Here is a 20198-nt window from a genome sequence, read left to right on the forward strand (position 1 = left end):
GCTACTCCTTTTGGGGAATCAAGTATACATAATTATCCTCTATCTAATATTTTCTTTTATATTATTTCACTTATAAATCATCATGTTTAAGAACTGAAGTTAGCCTCACCTGCCAAGTCTGGTACACCTGGGACTGATGGCAGGCTGGTAACAACTTCAGGTAATTCTGTAAAGTTTTTGTCCTTAGAACATTTGAAACAGCAATGCAAAAGAATAGATACAGTGAAGGTGTGATGTAGATTGTCCTTATTTTTTAATCATACTTACACAATCAAAACATCATTGTTCATATTCTTAAAATGAAAACTCAGGTTAGTGGTAGAGGAACTCTTCTGGAAGAAATCTTACATTTTATCTACTGTACCCAATTTTATCTACTGTACCCAATTATGTAAAAACTAAGAGAAAAAGAAACAATATACATACTGGAAAAGAGAATGACTACATTATACAGTTCTCCTTTATTTGTTTATTTTGAATGTTGCTCTGCTTCCCTCTGTCTTACCCCTTCCCTCCTTCATTCTAAGTTCTTTCTTCACACAAGTTATTAGGAGAAAAGATGATTGATAATGCTATACATATACCAAAAACAAAAATAAAGGAAAACAAAAAAAAGAAATAATAATTGAAAAACACCAAAGAACACCACATTTGCAGGAAAGGGAAAAGTGTATATGGAGGAAAAAATTTTTTGCGATGTTACCTGTGGTCTTTTCAGGTGGTGCCACAGACACAACAAGGGTGGAGTAAGCAGGAGGGTTGGTGGAGGTGGCACACTGGTAGGTCCCCTCATCCGTTGCCCTCACCTAAAGACACCAGCCACAAGAGAAGGTAAGGCTTTATAAGAGTAGCTGGCTGCAACAAGAGGACAAGCACCAATCTACATAAAAAGGAATTAAAAATTTTGTATCCTATAATTTCCCATACATCTTAGAAACAACTCTACACTACAGTGGTACCTTGAGATATGAGTTTAATTCATTATATGACAAAGCTCATATCTTAAAAAGCTCATACCTCTAAACAATTTTTCCTATTGATATGCAATGAAATGCATTAATCTGGTTCAGCCTCCCCAAAAAGGGCACCCCTATTTTTTTGTGTATGTTTTCAGGTATGAAAAAGATATTTATAAATAATAATTATTGCACAGAAAGATAATAAAACATAAAAAAAGATAATATAAATAGATAAACTACTCTTATAGAGTATATTTATTTCGGAGAATGCATTTCACGGGACGTTACCCTAAAGCATTCACAACCCTCATTTGGGACTGTTGATTAGCTGAACCCACAGAAGACTGGGTGCTCTAATATTCACAGAGGAGCTCATTGACAATCCTGTAAACATTATTCATTGCATAAATGAAGTTTTAAGTAGGAGAGAGAGAGAGAGAGAGAGAGAGAGAGAGAGAGAGAGAGAGAGAGAGAGAGAGAGAGAGAATAGAGACTACACTGCCATAGCCACAGAGGTTTGTTTACATTGTTCCCCCACCGGGCCCCACTGTGATAAGTGTCATTGGAGGAGGTAGGTGGAGATGGGAGAAATGTTTTGCCGTTACAGTTATGTACACATGCATACTTTATCAATGCATGAAAGTACACAAAATAACAACAAAAGTTTATTTAGTGTTCTTACCTTGGAGACAGACATTATTGGCTAATGGTAGTAAATGGTGGTGGAGGAGGAGGAGGGAGGGAGGAAAGGATGCAGGCATCACTCACATATAAATATCAAACATAAATTAAAAATGCACCTTCTTTAGACAAAAAAAAAAAAAAAAAATAAGGTCAGTAAAAAAACAGTGTGAAAATGATGAAAGAACAATCACAGTGCATCAGATCCATACTATAGTAAAACTAAATTGTACTGACCCGTAGGGTTAGGCCTATAATCCGTGTGATGCTGCCATATCTCTCATTACTTCAAGGAAAACGGAATAACTGTTCTTTATTTATTTTAATGCATGACTTCGCTAAAAAAATTTAAGTGATGGACAAGACATGAAGATGCCATAGGTAAATTAAATATAGTTAAGGTGCTAGTTATAAAAGTGAAAATGAGGCTGATAATTTACCAAATAATTACTATTACGTCCTCTAGAGATACCCAGGGTAATATAATGAGTGGGGAAAAGAAACGCTGATAAGGTTGTGACGCTATGGTGTATATTTTGTTTGCACTGGGACAAATCCTCTTCACTGTGCCTTCAGATATACCAGCTGCACCTGCTGTCCTCTTCCTCGCTTGATTTATTGGTAAAAGTGGTCCTTGCAAGCTTTATTTATTAATTCTGTAGACTAACTTCTTGCTTTGGCTGTACAACACACAGACGAGGATGCGTCAGTGTATCCTTCCATAGTGGCGACCAAATGAGAAGTGAGTCGATTTGCACCTACGTGGTGACCTGACTCCTACCCCTTCCCCCAGTGGAAATCCTGCCTCGGGTCGACTGGCAACGTCGCCCGTCCTGACATGCCACATCATCATACATGTTCATGAAATACCTTTCATTTGATTTGGTATATAAAACTTATTTGCATCACCTGCTATTTAATGAAATAGTCAGAATATTCTTAGAATGCCATTTGTTGATAATACTGTGATTAAAGAATCATGAGTAGTATAGGCTGAATGTTTTGGTTGGAAATCTGGCAGAATGGCAAACAACACCTTATGGATCAGTACAATTTAGTTTAACTATAGCTCAGTTGAGGCTGGACCGATGCATCGAGCCACCAACCTGCAGCAACATCCCTATGCATGACTCGTATCTCAAAATTTTGCTCGTATATCAAATAAAAAAACGACTAAATTGTAACTCACATCTCAAAAAACTCATATCTCAGGCAGCTCATATCTCATGGTACCACTGTACTATGTTAACCCTTCCCGGCAGCAGGGCACATGTATATACTACCAGATAAAAAATTGTCTATTTACAGACTCTTCAAACTTTCATCCATATGTCTATATATAGTTTCCCTGCAAATGCGTATTCCAGATTGACATCTATATACAGACTCTACTGTAAAACTGAACAAGTAATTGAATCTATATATAGACTCTGCCGCAAAACTGAAAAAGTGACATCTATATATAGATGCTGCCATAAAACTGAACAAAGACTTGAATCTATATAAAGATATCAGTGTTTAGGTTCGATTGGTGATAACGTATGTAAATATATTTTTATGAATGTTTGGAGGCACTCATGACCAGGACTTTTGACTTGGATATAATTTACTTCCACTTTTCTTCATATTTTTTCAAGTACAGTCAACCCTCGGCTATCGCGACTTTGGCTATTGCGTTTTATTACTATCGCGTACCCATGAAAAGCTGCTAAGATTTCATTATCGCGACCTCAGATGCCTGCTATCGCGCACCCAGCCATGACGTCATGGGATATCTGAGCGCTCATTGGCCAAAACCGCCTTCACGCCAAGATCAATTCGGCTATGGCTATGGCGCTGCTATTTTGGCCCCAATTGGGCGCGATAGCCGAGGGTTAAGTGTACAGTGGAGACTCAATACTCGAACGTCTAAATACTTTAACTTTTCAACTTGAACGCAAAAGTTCAATTTAATACTCGAAAAAATACCTGATAGTTGAACATCCACACATGTGGTTTTAAACAAAGGCTCCATTGCATCCCCCTTCCCCCCTTCGCCAATTGTGACGTGCTGCTGTGGTTATCAGAATAACATTTTCCTGCATTTTAATTTATACACTTACACTAATACCAAAGGCTTATTAGTGGGGAAAATATCTGGTAATCAAACGGCCGTACATTTGGTCATATACAAAGCTCTGTCATCTCCCTTCTCACAGCAGCCACTGTACCGTTCTGATACCATATTACTGGTAATACATTATCAGAACTGTACAGTGGCTGCTCTAAGAAGGGAGATGACAGAGCTTTGTTTACGACCAAATGTGCGGCCGTTTGATTACCAGATATTACCGTAATACTGGTACACCAAATGCCAGTGTGCATCCCTAGTCCTGCTGCATTCCTGAGATAAACAACATTCTTCTGTGTTTTGTCAGTAGTTTTTCATTTAGAAACTTACAATGGCACCAAAGAGGCCTATTAGTGATGAAAATAAGGAATCTGGTGAGAGTGCAAGTGTTAGTGAGCCACAGAACTCCATTAGTGGACTTACAGGAATCACACCAGGAGAAAAGTTATAAAAGATGTTTTCACAGATGGTGACTCATCCTTCAGTGACTTCCCTCTTCCTCCCCACTCTTCTCCCCTCCACTTCTAAGTTATCCATCACCTGCCTTCACTTACGGTATGTACAAATCAAAATTGTAAAAAAAATATATTGAAATTTTTATAAACTTCAGGTTTTGCTAAGATTGGAACGAATTACCTGATTTATAGGTATTAATAGTTGAACTTTTTAATACTCGAACAGTCATTTGGAATTAATAAGTTCGCGTATTGAGTACCTATTCATTTTTAGGCAATGTTTTTGTTGAGTGGTATAGTTTTTTCTCTTTGACATGATAGACTAATAATAAAAGAAAGAAGAAGAAATGCAAAAATTCCCATTATTAGCCAATTTTTTTTTCTTTTTTTATATGTTAAGACCTATAGCGCCTGTAGGCACACTTGAAGAGCGTATGGGAAGCGTTGTTCAGCTTCCGCCCATTAGTGGCGCAGGCAATTTTATTTATAGTGGTACCCATATTAGGGCCCATATCAACGCCCAAGCTCATCTGAGGGGCCGCCATGGTACAGTGGAACCATGTGTGCTTTGGGGTCCGAGGGGTCTCCAAGCGCACAGATTCGAATCCTGTCCACGGTCCGAGTGTAGGTTGGGCTTCCTCACTCGGGGCAACGGTTTCCTAGCGGGTGGGCTTTGGGATAGGAGGTACCACAAAAAGTATCCCCTTTAGTCTATAAATTCCCATGAAAAAGCCCACATGGTATGGTGTATGTATATATATATATATATATATATATATATATATATATATATATATATATATATATATATATATATATATATATATATATATATATATATATATATATATATATATATATATATAAAACACCTAGAACCTGGGTATCATGGTGACATGTAGGTAACTTTAACCCGTACAGCGTCAGCAGATCTGAGACTTTGTGATATCGCCAGTGCTGGCCACATCATGAATTTTTTTTTTTTTTTTTGTGCTAAACCAGTCTTAAATGATGTGAAACAAATTAAAATGACAGTCATTCCTCCCAGAACTGACTGGAAGTGGTATTAATTAGTGCGAGATATTTTGTGCTAAGGTTAGCGACTTAACAAAGCCTTATGTGACTAGTTTATTCGCTTCCTCATTTCTCACCAGTCGATCCCCAAGTTGGACACATGCATAATACCATTCCTGAGTTGAAAGAAAAACAACATGTCATGCTTTGCTGTTTGGGAGTGCTTGTGAATAAAAATGGACATGAGATATCGCGAAGGAGTGTTGCCTTTCACAGTGCAAATATTTTCCGAGTAATATGTACTTGTTTTTTCTTATAACAAAGCAGTTGGAAAATTCTTATTTATGTCATACAAAGTTTTCACTACCACAATATAACAGTTACCAAAAACAACTAAAATGGTAAGAGTAAGTAATGGAAGTTACGCTTTGATCATATTAGCGGAGTTGAGGCGTCAGTTTCCCGCTACACCTAGCTGAAGGCAGCAGAAACTGCTAAAGTTCAGAATTGTAATAAATAAATACAGGAAGCATTCATGCTAGCAGGGACAAGGAGGCAGCATGTGCAATGTCTACAGTGCATGATGGCAGTAGTATAATGGTAGGTTTGGAGGACGCAATACCTCCGAAAACATGAGAAAGCTTGCCGACGTATCTCATACGTCTCTGACGCCTGGTTCGCTCAGAGTAGTCGACGTATCTCGTACGTCTTTGACGCTGTACGGGTTAAACCACTCAACAAATGGCAAAGAGTTTAAGGCTGTATGTGGTGGGATTCGAATCTACGTGTGGACGTCTGCCCGATCCCACGATCACCACCTTATCTGCTATGCCACCGCCTAGCACATCTGCCACCGACAAATCACAAGCGGTGACCAGCCTTGAGAAGCAATGTTGGCAAAGTCTGGGTATCTGTGATGCCACATAATGATTTATTCTATAAATTTTGTTACTTATATAGAATAGTGTACAGTAAGTCCTCGTTATACGGTAGTTCTTTATCCGGTAAATTTAGTTACGGTATTTGGAAATTACTACCCTCAATTCGATATACGGTAAGAAAAATTCACAGATACGGTATCCACTCATGTCATCGGAGAGGGCCCAGCGCAGGGGAGCAGGGGTGATGACGTCATCCACGCTACACCTCCCCGCCACTCACAGTACTGACTTCAACTCGACCATCCTTGGAGCCTGTTACCTCTTCCTCTCACCCCCCCTTTTTTTTTTTTACTGCATTACATATTACTTACATGCATTACTAATTAAATGAAAAAATAGAATATCAAAGGATCTATTGTAAGCACAAATATATTCATAATAATTATAGCAAACATTAAAAGCCTACTACCAGCAGCAAACCATGCAGCAACTGATAAAGGGCACAGATGGGCCTGGCAAGCCAGAATCAGAGAATGGTGGAGGTCGTATAACATCAAGCACGCCTTAGATAACATCAAGTCATCTTGGGACGAAGTGAAGACGTCTACCATGAACTTGGCGTGGAATAAAGTATGGCCGGAATGCGCACATGACTTTCCAGACTTCGCTGAAGACGACATCGGTGCGATCAGAAATGACAGTAAATCTGTGCCATAGGCCTGGCTTCAATGAAGTTCATGATGATGAAAGCCATGCTGAACCTCTCTCAAATGATGAACTTATAGAGCAAGACAAGGCATCACAGGAGACAGAAAAAGAGGGAGACGAGGAAGAAGAACCTGTGCGTGGCCTGGACATCAAAACTCTTAGAGATTGTCTCGGTGGTATCAAAAAAGCTCTGGAAACCCTGAAGGAATGTGACCCAAATCCTGCCAGGAGTAGCAAAGTGGCTCATGACATATAGAAGTGTCAAGATTTATCAAGAAATCTATGACGAAAAAACAAGAAAAACCAAAATCCTCCATCTACTCATTCTTCAAGCCAGTCAGACAAGCCGTCCCTGTCACACCTGCCAACCCTGCTACAGCTGGCCTTTCCTCATCTGCTGCCAACAGTTCTACAGCTGGTCCTTCCTCTATATTCTCTTTCTTCAAACCAGTGAAACATGCCGACCCTGCTACAGCTGACCCTTCCACATCTGCTTCCAACAGTGCAGACGACGACATCTGCACACTCAGTGGAAGATGAGTAAGGGCTGAAATCCCTATTGTCCCTTAGCCTCAGGAGGGATATCATCTGATAGAATAAATAGCAAGTAAAAGGTAAATAAAATTTTTTTTTTTTTTTTTTGCAATATTTTTTTTTTTTTTTTTTTAATGACTATTTTCATGTACTTTAATTTTTGTAGGGTGACGTTTGACGTGCTGGAATGCATTCCATATTATTACATGTTATAATGGGTTCGGTATACGGTAACTTCGATTTATGGTAAGGTTTCCAGGAACGCATATGTACCGTATAACGAGGACTTACTGTATATATATATATATATATATATATATATATATATATATATATATATATATATATATATATATATATATATATACAGAGGAGACTCAATACTCGAACGTCTAAATAGTCAAACTTTTCAATAGTCAAACGCAAAAGTTCGGCTTAATACTCGAAAAATACCTATTAGTCGAACGTCCATTCACGTGGCTGTAAACAAAGGATCTCTCCCTTCCCACCGCCCCATGTGCCCCACCGGCCCACCGCAGCCAGTTGATCCTTCGCTGTCATACAAATAACATTGCCCTGCGCTTTCTCTCAGCATTTATTTTTTTTTTTCATTTAGAAACTTACAACGGCACTGAAGAGGTTTGTTAATTGTGAGAATAAGCTTACAAGAAAGAATGTAGTGACAACCATCAAAATGAATAAGGAGATTATTGATAAATACAAGAAAAGGAGGAAGAATAACCGATCTTGCAGCTGAATACTGTATGGCTAAATCTACAGTAGCCACAATACTGAAGAAAAAGATCTGATGTGGCGATTGGTGTGAAAAGGCAATTTAAGCGACCTGCGGCAGTGGAAGAAATGGAAAAATTGTTGATTGGATAAACCATAGGCAGATGGCTGGTGATTCTTTGTCAGAGGGTATAATTTGTGAGAAGGCTAGGCTGTTCGATCGTGATCTTATTTCTGATACTACATCTGATTCCAATGAAGATTTTAAAACAAGTAAAGGGTGGTTTGTGAATTTCAAGAAAAGAACTGGAATTCATTCTGTTGTGAGGCATGGTGAACCCCTAAGTCAGGAGTAAATATATGCTATACGTCGTCGTAGTATATGTCACTGTGTCACCAACTCCCACGATGGATGGTGGGAACGACAGTGATTTCACAGTATCTGATGCCTTACTTCTGCACCTCAGGTCTCTCGCCACATTGCGGGGAGACAACTTTTGAATGAGTGTTATCAGAAGGGCTTTGGAATTAACAGTTTCTTCAATAATAGAGAGCAAAGATAGTGATGTTCTAGGCTCTGATACGGATATAGGAGGTTCAACCACCGATGGGGAGGGCATTCCACCACCACCACCACCAGCAACTCCTATTGTATGTATTTTATGTTTTTTTGCAAAAAACATACAAATTAGATCACTTTGTGAATATTTTGATTGATTGATTGATTGATTGAGAGAGAGAGAGAGAGAGAGAGAGAGAGAGAGAGAGAGAGAGAGAGAGAGACAAGGGGCCGGTTTTCTTTCGCTCTAGCCAAGGCAGCTGGACCCGATCGGACACAAGGCCACGTTCACCAATGATACCACCTCATTCAACCTGTGATATTTTGGCAACCATAGCATCTAGAGATTTATGGTTTTTTGCATTGCAAAGAGGAAAAGTTGCTTGTAGGCAGAACACCATTTGTTCTCACTTGTTTATTGAATTTCCAAGTGTAATCAGCATGTGAATACAGGCTATTTTGTGTGTTTCTCGCCAAACTTCCCAAGTTAGCGCAAGCTAATTTGGGGTTAATTGTGATGAAACTCGCTTGTTTTGAAAAAAAAAAAATATATAAAATATCAAACATGATCTATATAACAAAGGAAGAGAAATGTTTGCCAGGACACAAGCCCATGAAAGACAGGCTAACCCTACTTCTGTGCGCCAGTGTTAGCGGCGACTGCAAAATTAAACCACTGCTTCTTTTCTAAACTTGGGTTTAGCAATGGCTGGAACAAATGACCTGATTTATAGGTATCAATAGTTGAACTTTTTAATACTCAAATGGCCATTTGGAACAAATTAAGTTCAAGTATTGAGTCTCCACTGTATACATATATATATAGACCATGCTACAACTTAGTGCGGCAAAACCAGAACAAACGTTCATATATCAATGATCCGACAGTTTTGAAACGTCTATATACAGATTCTCCACTGGGGAGGAGTTAATGAAAGTTAGCTGCACACACAATAGAGATACAATCACATTAATGTTATTTCTAAGATGTAGGAAAAATCATATAATAAAATAAATTTCCAACTCTAATTTACAGTGGTTTGTGCTTTACCCCATGTCACAAGCAGCTATTCATATTATTCAGTTGCTCAGTCTATTAGTCAAGTGAAAGGTAAACATGGCATTATATTAGTCACTTCTCTGGTCAACAGCTCTTCCATTTCAGTGAAACTACAGCTTACATAACTTGGACACTTCTAACAAGGCATGATCATATCTATTTATGAATTCAAAGAAAACTCAAAACATTTTACTAACGTCAACAATCTTCAGGTACAGAATCCTTGCGCCATCATAGGTGTTGTCAATTACAATGTCCACCCGGGGATCCTCAGCCAGCACAATGCCCCCAATGTAGAGGTACATTGTCTTGTGGGCCAGCACTATGTCGATGTCCTGTTGAGACATAGAACATGCATACAAACGTACATACAAGCACCAAGGCTCTCTCCCAAAAAATGTACACGACAAACCTACAAGGAACATGACTAAGTAAGTTTAACTAAAATAGTTTTATTCAACTCAATACATTTTGGAGCTGACTGTGGTTGCTACAAGATGGATCCATGAAAGATTAAGTAAGCAATTAAGTAAGCAAAAATACATACATACTACACATACATACACCCATACATGCAAAACAACCTTCCACTTTTCAACTGCCAAAGCTAGATTTAAGGCAGACAGTTCCACAGTTAACCAGCCCAATTAGGCTGTTTCTTCCTATTTGGCAAGGGAAAACAATAGTTGCTGGTTGGCAGATTTCGGTTTTTTTTTTTATATAAAGTCAGAGCATATAGTGGTAATTAGCTTTAAATTTCAATGACAATATGTTATCACCCAGTAGTGATAATACTTGAGAAGGATTATCATGACAGGACTGAGACCTCATTAGGACCTCGGCCTGCACTGTTTTGCCTCTTTTTTAGATACCTCCTATCTGAAAGCCCACCCGTTAAAGAAAGTTTTTATTTTTTATTTTTTTTTTTTTACACTAAGGCCTATAGCACCTGTAGGCTCACTTGAAGAGTGTGTAGGAAAAGCTGTTCAGCTTCCGCCCATTAGTGGCGCAGGCAATTTTATTTATAGTGGTACCCATATTAGGGCCCATATCACCACCCAAGCTCATCTTGGGTGTAACCACCTAAAACCTGAGTATCATGGTGATATGTAGGTAACTTTAAACCACTCGACGAATAGCAAAGTGTTTTAAGGCTGTACTTGGCGGGATTCGAACCTATGCGTAGACGTCTGCCCGATCCCACGCTCACCACCTTATCCACTGCGCCACTGCCTCCCCAAGTAAGGAAGCCTATCCTACACTCTTATATGGCCAGGATTCAAACTGGTGCCTTGGACTCCAAAGCAAATGTTACACTCTATCACAGTGGCCTTAGCTTTTGCACATCTAGCATTATACCACATGTGTTTGCTCTCCCTTACTCTGTGTACAGGAACATACTTCTTCAATTTGTCATTGTACTTTTCTAGAAATATTTCATACTTCTTCTGCACTATTCTGCCCTCTATGATTTCCTGCCAGTTAATACTGCCAAACTATTTACCTAAGCTTTAAAAATTTGTCTTGACATGATTCAATCTTCCTTGTTTGTGACCCTCTTTGCATTTCAATACTTCCTAATCTTCCAATCCAACTTCCAAAACCACATGATCACTTTTATCCATCAGGCTGATATCTAATGTTTGGAAAAGACTCTGGCTTTTTTGTGAACACCAAGTCAAGCATGGATGGTTCTTCTTCTCCTCTGTACCTTGTATAGTTCTTCACCCATTGGTCCATTGTATTTACCATTACTAGATGTAGCACTTCTTCCTTCCATTATCCAACATAACCATTTACTTCCATTTCTTCCTAATTTACATTTTTGCAGTTAAATTCTCCCATTTCTGCCCTTCCTCAACAAGTTGTCCACAGATTTCAGCACTTATTGCATTTCCTTGTCCTTATCCAGCCTCCACATACTAGTTGTCGGTAGCACACATGCTACTAGGATTCATCTCCCTTCTCCCCCACTGGTCCTAATTGTTGTACTTAACCCCTTCCCAGCAGCAGGGCAGACAAATGTAATACCAAACAAAAAATCAGCTATATATAGGCTCTACTGACTTTCATCCATATATTTCCCTGCAAATGGGCATTCCAGATTGACATCTATATATAGACTCTGCCACAAAACTGAACAAGTGACATAAACTTTGCTGCAAAATGGAACAAACAATTGAATCTATATATAGGTGTTATTTGTGTTTGATTGATGATAATATATGTCAAAATATTTATATGAATATTAGGACTTGCTCACATCCAGGACTTGTGACTTGGATATAATTTACTTCCAGTTTTCTTTGTATTTTTCACATACTTGTTTTGTACCTATTCACTTTCAGGCAATGCTGCTGGCGCATGGTACAGTTCTTTCTCTTTGACATGATAAACTACTAATAAAAGAGGAAAATATGCAAAAATTATTAGGTAATGTGCATAGCACATCCACCACTGACAAAGCACAAGCGGTGACCGGCCTTGAGAAGCCATACATATTTGAGATACCAAATAATTATTTATCTTATGAAATTTGTTACTTGTAAGGAATAGTCCATATATAGAGCATGCTACAACTTAGTGCAATAAAATTAGTACAAACATCTATATATAAACAATATGACAAAAGTCCCAATTTCGATACGTATGTATATAGATCCTCTGCCGAGAGGGGGTTAATACCTCTGCCAATCCATCCCACATTGTACTTCCACATACATACATCATCTTAAGCCATTACTAATACTCCTCCTCCTGCTTTTCCTCTTCTAACTCTTTTCCAAACATTATATCCCTGTTCTTTAAAATAATCTAATTCGACATCACTTAACTTAGTTTCTGTTATACATACCACATCTAGTCTTTTATTCAAATATATGATCTCTCACTTCCAACACTCTTGATATTAATTTGTTTATGTCTGTATACATTACTCTTAGTGTATTTCTTCACCTTGGATATACCATTTCCTCCACCTCATGTCTAATACTCTATAGTAAAATTTCTTTGTGTATTTACCTAGTTGCCTAGCTATATAATACAGGGTTCCAGCAGGGCTCATAGTGGCCTGTCTCCATATCTACATTTATCCAACTTTTCCTTAAATTTGTGCACATTTTCTGCTGCTACAATCTTTTCACTCAATCCATTCCAGATGTCCACCATCCTATGTGGAAAACTGAACTTTTATGTTCCTCAGACACTGACTTTTTATGATCTTGAAATGCCCTCTTGTTTGTCTTTCTTCATCCTCCATCAATGACACCAGGTCTTGTCTATCTATCTTTTTCTATATGGATTACTATTTTATACATCATTATTAGGTCTTCTCTTTCCTGACTATCCTTCAAAGTTGGTAGTTCCATTTCCTTCAGACTTTTTTCATAGGGAAGATCCTTTATTTCTGGCACCATCTTTGTAGCAGTCCTTTGGATTCTTTCTAGTTTCTTGATGTCTTTCTATCTGTATGGTGACCACACCACTGATGCATATTCTAGTCTAGGTCTTATCATAGTGATTACGATCTTTTCATCATACTCTCATCCATGTAATTAAATGCCACCCTGATGTTAGTTAGTGTATTGTATGTTGAAGCAAATAGTCCATTTATGTATCTTTTTGGAGTCAGGGTGTCTTGTATAATCACTCCTAGATCTTTCTCTTCACTCCTTTTCCTTACAATCTCTTCTCTCATTCTACATTCCCATGTAGGTTTCTATTTCTTTTACCCATTTCCATTACATGACATTTTCTGGTATTAAATTCTAATTTCCACTTTTGGCTCCATTCCCTTATCTTGTCAATATCTTTCTGCAATTCCATACAGTCCCCAATGTTCCTTATTACTCTCAAAAGTTTTGCATCATCTGCAAAGAAATTTATGTAGCTACTCAAACTCTCTTGTATATTGTTAAAAAATATTTGGAACATAATTGGTGCCAGCACTGAACCCTGTGGTATGGCACTATACTCTGCACCAACTAGATGGGGTGTTTCTTATCATTGTCCTCATTTCGTTATCTGTTAAGTAGTCTGTCATTCAATTTAAGATATTTTCCTTTATTCCTCCCATGTGTTCTATTTTCCATAGGTGTCTTTTATGTGGTACTCTGTACCGCCGTGGTACAGTGGAACCATGCGCGCTTTGGGGTCCGAGAGGTCTCCAAGGGCACGGGTTCGAATCCTGTCCACGGTCCGAGGGTAGGTTGGGCTTCCTCACTCAGGGCAACAGTTTCCTAGCGGGTGGGCTTTGAGATAGGAGGTACCCTAAACAGTATCCCCTTTAGCCCATAAATTCCCGTGAAAAGCCCACATGGTAAAAAAAAAAAAAAGCCTACTCCTGGTTTTGTTGGAAAAACAGAAATCATGAGAAGAAAAATGACAATATCATATGCTAATCATGCAATACATTAATTTGAAAAGATTATTTCCTTTCCCTTGTTATCTTCATTGGATGGCCCATCACTCACACACCTGGGACACCTGAGGACTGACGACACAGGTGAGAACCAACTCACTCCCAGCAGATACCCTCTGTGGCCCGGCAAGCTGGACAATCTGGCCTGGTAGAAGGGCTGGCTGTGACCCATGCTCTGTCACCTCTGTTGCTGGCACATCTACAAGTACACAACATCAAGACAACATTTCTAGTTTCTTTGGGGTGTTTATTTGCATAAACAGGTCAGACATTTCATTTGAAATTTCAGCTCATTAAAGAATTAAAGTCTAGTTTGTCCCAATCCAAATCATATGCAAGATGACTCATAACAAAAGTACACAATCATAATATTCACACTAATAGGATCTTCTCACTCACCTGTCACTGTAACATTGATTGAACCAAAGATTTCCGTGGTGAGGAAACACTCCACCACACCTGAGTCTGCAAGAACAGCATCAGCAACTCTCAGTGTGTGTGCCACCAGGTGGTGGTGCTCCACCTCACCTTGCTGCACGCCCAGCTGCTCCTTGGAGTACCGAGAATCTGGTTGGAAATCCAGTGACTCCTTGTTGTGGAAGAACACCACCTGCAGCATTGATAGGGTGTCAAAAATTTAAAGAAATAAAAACTTGATACACTTGTATGATTGGTGTGTTGTCCTGCCTTACCACATGAGTTTAAAAAAAGAAGTGTAATAAAATTATGCTTGATGTGCCAGGGACAAACTAACCAATATTTTTTTTATAAATCTTTCATATAAAGAGAAAAAGTAAATTAACAAATACACAATTAAAAAATGGGAAATTCTGTTCATTCCAAAAGAAAATGTCTTGTAGATGAAAGACAAACAAGGGAAGTGTCTAGAAACACAACAAGTTTAAAAAAAGAAGTGTAATAAAATTATGCTTGATGTGCCAGGGACAAACTAACCAATATTTTTTTTATAAATCTTTCATATAAAGAGAAAAAGTAAATTAACAAATACACAATTAAAAAATGGGAAATTCTGTTCATTCCAAAAGAAAATGTCTTGTAGATGAAAGACAAACAAGGGAAGTGTCTAAAAACACAACACTACTTTGAAGATGGAAAACCAAACCAGCAGCAAATGAGAGAGGATGTGTGACAGGAAGGAAGTACCTCTCTGTCCCAATTGGAGACGGTGCAAGTGACCGAGAACTCCTGGCCCACCACAGCTGGAGATGCCACAACTGACTCCACACGAGGCTGAGGGGCTCAAGGAAAAGGAAAATTTCTTGTGCGATAATTGACATTTTTTTAAGGAGAAATCATTAGAAAATATGCATGCAAAGTTGACTTTATTGATGTTACTCATCAACATTACCCATAAATACCATGTTGTAAAAATATAAAGGCAAATGACATCATAGAAAGACACCCATAGGTGTGTCTAAAAAAAATCAACATAAGAGGGCTGTTAACACTTCAGATCAGCAGAACAGTTGCTTACTAATATTCATCTCCATGTAAACTTAAATATTTACCTAATATCTATTCCTGAATTCAGAGATGCAATGTTCTTCCTTCAATAATCCATAACCCTTTGTCTTGTTCTTTAATTCTTAAGTAATGTGCCTTCCATTATTTTTTTCTCTATCTACATGAAGTACACCCATATTCCCTTCATTACTGTACTTGCTATGCCTTCCTGTCATCCTTGCCACATCTAACATTTTCAAAACATTTCACTTACTTCCCAGTGAAAGGTAAGTGTTGGTCTGTATCTCCCGGCCATGTGACGAGGCACGACACACGTAGTAACCTTCATCCGTGGTGGTGAAGCGTGGGATGAACAGCTGAGCACTCATGCGGTCAAACTGGAGAGAGAGAGAGAGAGAGAGAGAGAGAGAGAGAGAGAGAGAGAGAGAGAGAGAGAGAGAGAGAGAGAGAGAGAAACAATAAATCTCTGAAATGGTAAATGATAAAAAAAAATTATAATTCTACAGCACACCATCAGCCAGCACTGAGGAGGTCACTGACAGACAAATAACACTCACCACTATGGGTTCCTGGATTCCTTGTCGATACCAAGCCACCATGGTCTCCGGTGGGCCAAACACTGAGCAGTTGAGGCGAAGGTCTGTGCCATCTTCCTGAAATAGCTGCTCTGGTGGGGGATTCAAAAACTCAGGTGGCTCTGAAATGACATGGAAACTGAATCAAAATATGAACACAAACATAGTAGCCTTTCTGCTTAGCAATACTCATAAAACTATGTACACCAGCCCCTGCACAAATATCCCTTCCACCAAACTTCCCGATATTCTTGAGGAAGCTGCATCAAAACACAAACATATACTATCCTAAGGGAGGCGGTGGCGTAGTGGATAAGATGGTGAGCATGGGATCAGGTACACGTTCACGCGTAGGTTCAAATCCCACCATGTAAAACCTTAAACACTTCGTCGAGTGGTTTAAAGTTACCTACATGTTACCATGATACCCAGACTCTAGGTGGTTACACCAAAGATGCACTTGGATGGTGATATGAGCCCTAATATGCGTACCACTGTAAATAAAATTGCCTGTGCCACTAATGAGTAGAAGCTTAACAGCGCTTCCCACATATACTCTTCAAGTATGCCTACAGGCACTATAGGCCATTAAAAATCCTCCATTAATTTTTGTATCCAAGTTTGTGTAGTCTGATATGAGACAAACTACACAGCACACACAGACAAAGCAACCTTGCTACTTATCAACATGTCTTGTTTTTTCTACAAAACGAACCTTCTCACTTAATGATATTCCTTCTTGTTCCTCCTACAAATGAATTATATGGCAGGAGAGAACCAAACTTGAACACACAAATAATCCTACCTTATTCTCTTATTCATATTACTTTTGTTTATCCTGCATATGAATAATTTTTTCTTATTATTGATTAAATACAGTGGTACCTTGAGATACAAGTTTAATTCGTTCTGTGACGGAACTCATATCTCAAAAAGCTTGTATCTTAAAACAATTTTTCCCATTAAAATGCATTGAAATGCCATTATTCCATTCCAGCCTTTCCAAAAAGAGCACCCCTATTTTTTATGTGTTTTCAGGTAAGAAAAGGTATTTATAAATAATAATTATTGCACAGAAACATAATAAAATATAACAAAAGGTAATATAAATAAATAAACTACTCTTATAGAGTATATCTATCTCAGAGGATGTATTCCACGGGACGTTACCCTAACACTTGGGACTGTCAATCAGCTGGAGTGTATAAATATAGCCACCCACAGAAGACCGGGTGCTCTAATATTCACAGAGGAGCTCACTGACAATCCTATAAACATTATTCATAGAATAAATAAAGTTTTAAGTAGGAGAGAGAGAGAGAGAGAGAGAGAGAGAGAGAGAGAGAGAGAGAGAGAGAGAGAGAGAGAGAGAGAGAGAGAGAGAGAGAGAGAGAGAAAGCACTGAAGAGGTTTGTTTACATTGTTCTCCCCCCCTCTGTGATAAGCATCGGTGGAGGAGGTAGGTGGAGATCGGAGAAATTTGCTTTGCATACTTTATCAATGCATGAAAATATACAAAATAACAGCAAAAGTTTATTTAGTGTTCTTACCTTAGAGATAGACATTAGTGGTTAATTGTAGTAAATAGTGGAGGAGGAAGAGGAAGGGAGGAAAGGATGCAGACATCATTCACACATAAACATGAAACATAAATTAAAACTGCACTTTCTCTAGACAAAAAAAAAAGGTCAGTAAATAGTTTAAAAATGATGAAAGAACAATAACAGTGTATGAGATCCACAGGAAACACATACATATTAGCTGAGCTGAGGCTGGACCGAAGTGCCAAGCCGCTGACCTGCAGCAACATCCCCAAGCATGACTCGTATCTCAAAATTTTGCTTGTATCTCAAAATAAAATAAATGACCAAATCATAGTTCATATCTCAAAAAACTAATCTCCGGCAGATTGTATCTCAAGGTACCACTATATCAATATTTTGCAAAATGAGGATATACAACAAAATGAGGAAAAATGTCAAGACATCAAAGACACTCATCCATCATATTCTCAAAAAAGATATGCACAAATTAATATTTCTTAAGATTTCTGGGATAGAAAAAGCTACAGAATACATACTTGAATACAACTGCTTAAAACCTAACAACACAATCCTGACTTCTTATCTCAGTGACTTCCAAACAGAAAGCTAATGACCTACACACACCACTAAGACATTAAGACACAGTAGTAAATACCATAGATTTCCATGTAAAGGGTGTCTTTGTTGAGGTAATCACCACTTGGGAGGAAGACTTCACAAGACCAGAGTCCCTCAAAGTCCTTGCTAAGGGAGTAGAAGCCAAGAGTGAAGATAGTAAGAGGCTCGTCTCCTTCCTCTCCCTCACTCACAGCAACATTCACCAGCTGGCTTGAGGTGGACATCTTGGTGCGGTTCTCGATGGACACTTGAGGTGTGTCTTCATGTGAGAACAGTACCGTCTGGGAGGTGAAGATGAATTTTGTTGTATTAGGATTCCATTTTTCTAACAGACCTTTAGTTTAAAAATAAAAGTTTAAACATTACATACCAAATTTGCATTCTGGTACCTTTCTCTCATTTAATGAATGCATAAATCAATATGGTGTAGTGATCATAAGCTTATTTTCTCTTGATCCAGACAATAAAACATATTGAATTTGCATTTTGGTTCCTTCCCTTCATTCAAATGTGTAAAACAATACGGTATAACAACCACAAACTTGCTCCCTTATGATGCACAAAACAAGACACCCATTAGACAAGCACTGCTGCAATAACACTCAAGAGAGCCTTGTGATGTGCCTGACAACATGAAGGAAGTCTACACATCATTGTTCCGGTGTACAAAACCATACATATTACCAACACATGTTACTTGAAGGCCTCACCACCATGTCAGGGCTGATCCCCTTGATCTTACAGGCAATAGGGATCGGTGCATCCCGCCAGTTACGTTCCTCTTTATTCTGCAGCTCCAGCGTCACCTCGGGAACGTCTGGTGTTGGGACAGAAAATTGTCATTATTACACTTTACCTGGAGCATTCTACATACACTGCCTGCTTTATGTGTCAATTTGGATTCTGTGCACAGAAGAGTGTGGTTACTTGTGTGTGGGGGGAGGGGGCCAATGGCAACAGTGACATTCCATCTCCAGGAAGGATACTTGGCAACTCTAATTTTCATGCCAACAGAATGATGTCACTGCTGACACACTTTGTCTCCTCACTGACATACAAGATGGGTCATGTGAAGTAAGCCCTAGATTTCATTATCTAATACCCAACTGTAATTAATCATAGAGTGAAATGCAAAGAGCTATCAAAACACTGAACTTATTTTCATTTAGAAGTCCTAACTATAATGTTTGTTCTTAGAAACTTCTTTGAATAAACTGCTTATGCCAGAAAAGCTTCCAGTTTTTTCAATTTTTCCTTTTTTTTCTGTATTTTCAAAATCAGTAATCTTTTATTTTCTTCTCTTTATGCAGTTAAATAACTTCTGCCACAATTTCTCATCATCCACACATTCCATTCTTAATCTCCAATAATGTAGTAGTTTTACACTGAACACACAAGACAGATAAGCTTCATGCAGCACACAGAGGCAAGAGCAGGCTGGTCAATACACACCCCAGACATTGATGTTGAGTGCCCTGGAGGAGGAGGGTGTGGTGAAGCACTCATAGCGACCACTGTGGTGATGCGTGGCAGCAGGGACAGTGAGGATGTGGGTGGTCACCGTGTCACCCTCTACCCCTGGGAATATTGCATACCTCCACCCATTTTGCAGCGGCTTAACTGCCTCATTATTGAACACAAAGGTAACCTGAGAGAAGAGAAGAGTCAATATGAATGTATTCTTACAGAAATACACCTAGCCCTCCGTTATCGCCCTCTTCCGTTATCGCGCACTTATGAAAATCTGCAAAACTTAGTTTTAGCGCATCTGAAAAGTCATTATCGCGCACCCATAGTAGTAGTAGTAGTAGTAGTAGTAGTAGTAGTAGTACCCATATCCCAACCACACACTGACGAATGTTT

The 20198-nt window shown here is 38.7% G+C and overlaps 1 protein-coding gene across 1 annotated transcript in view; it reads right to left on the reverse strand.

Moving 5' to 3' along the window:
• Positions 1-20198, reverse strand: part of LOC123512164 — an 89952-nt gene that overhangs the window by 20445 nt on the left and 49309 nt on the right. The window contains exons 16-26 of the mRNA XM_045268371.1: positions 19788-19983; positions 19046-19152; positions 18373-18616; positions 16156-16295; positions 15852-15975; positions 15278-15372; positions 14513-14723; positions 14170-14312; positions 9891-10028; positions 704-806; positions 110-166 (exon numbers count right to left, since the gene is read on the reverse strand). Of these exons, the coding sequence (XP_045124306.1) occupies positions 110-166; positions 704-806; positions 9891-10028; positions 14170-14312; positions 14513-14723; positions 15278-15372; positions 15852-15975; positions 16156-16295; positions 18373-18616; positions 19046-19152; positions 19788-19983 (1558 nt within the window). The remainder of the gene's footprint in view (positions 1-109; positions 167-703; positions 807-9890; positions 10029-14169; positions 14313-14512; positions 14724-15277; positions 15373-15851; positions 15976-16155; positions 16296-18372; positions 18617-19045; positions 19153-19787; positions 19984-20198) is intronic.

Source organism: Portunus trituberculatus, chromosome 33, assembly GCF_017591435.1.
Source record: "Portunus trituberculatus isolate SZX2019 chromosome 33, ASM1759143v1, whole genome shotgun sequence".
Taxonomy (NCBI): domain Eukaryota; kingdom Metazoa; phylum Arthropoda; class Malacostraca; order Decapoda; family Portunidae; genus Portunus; species Portunus trituberculatus.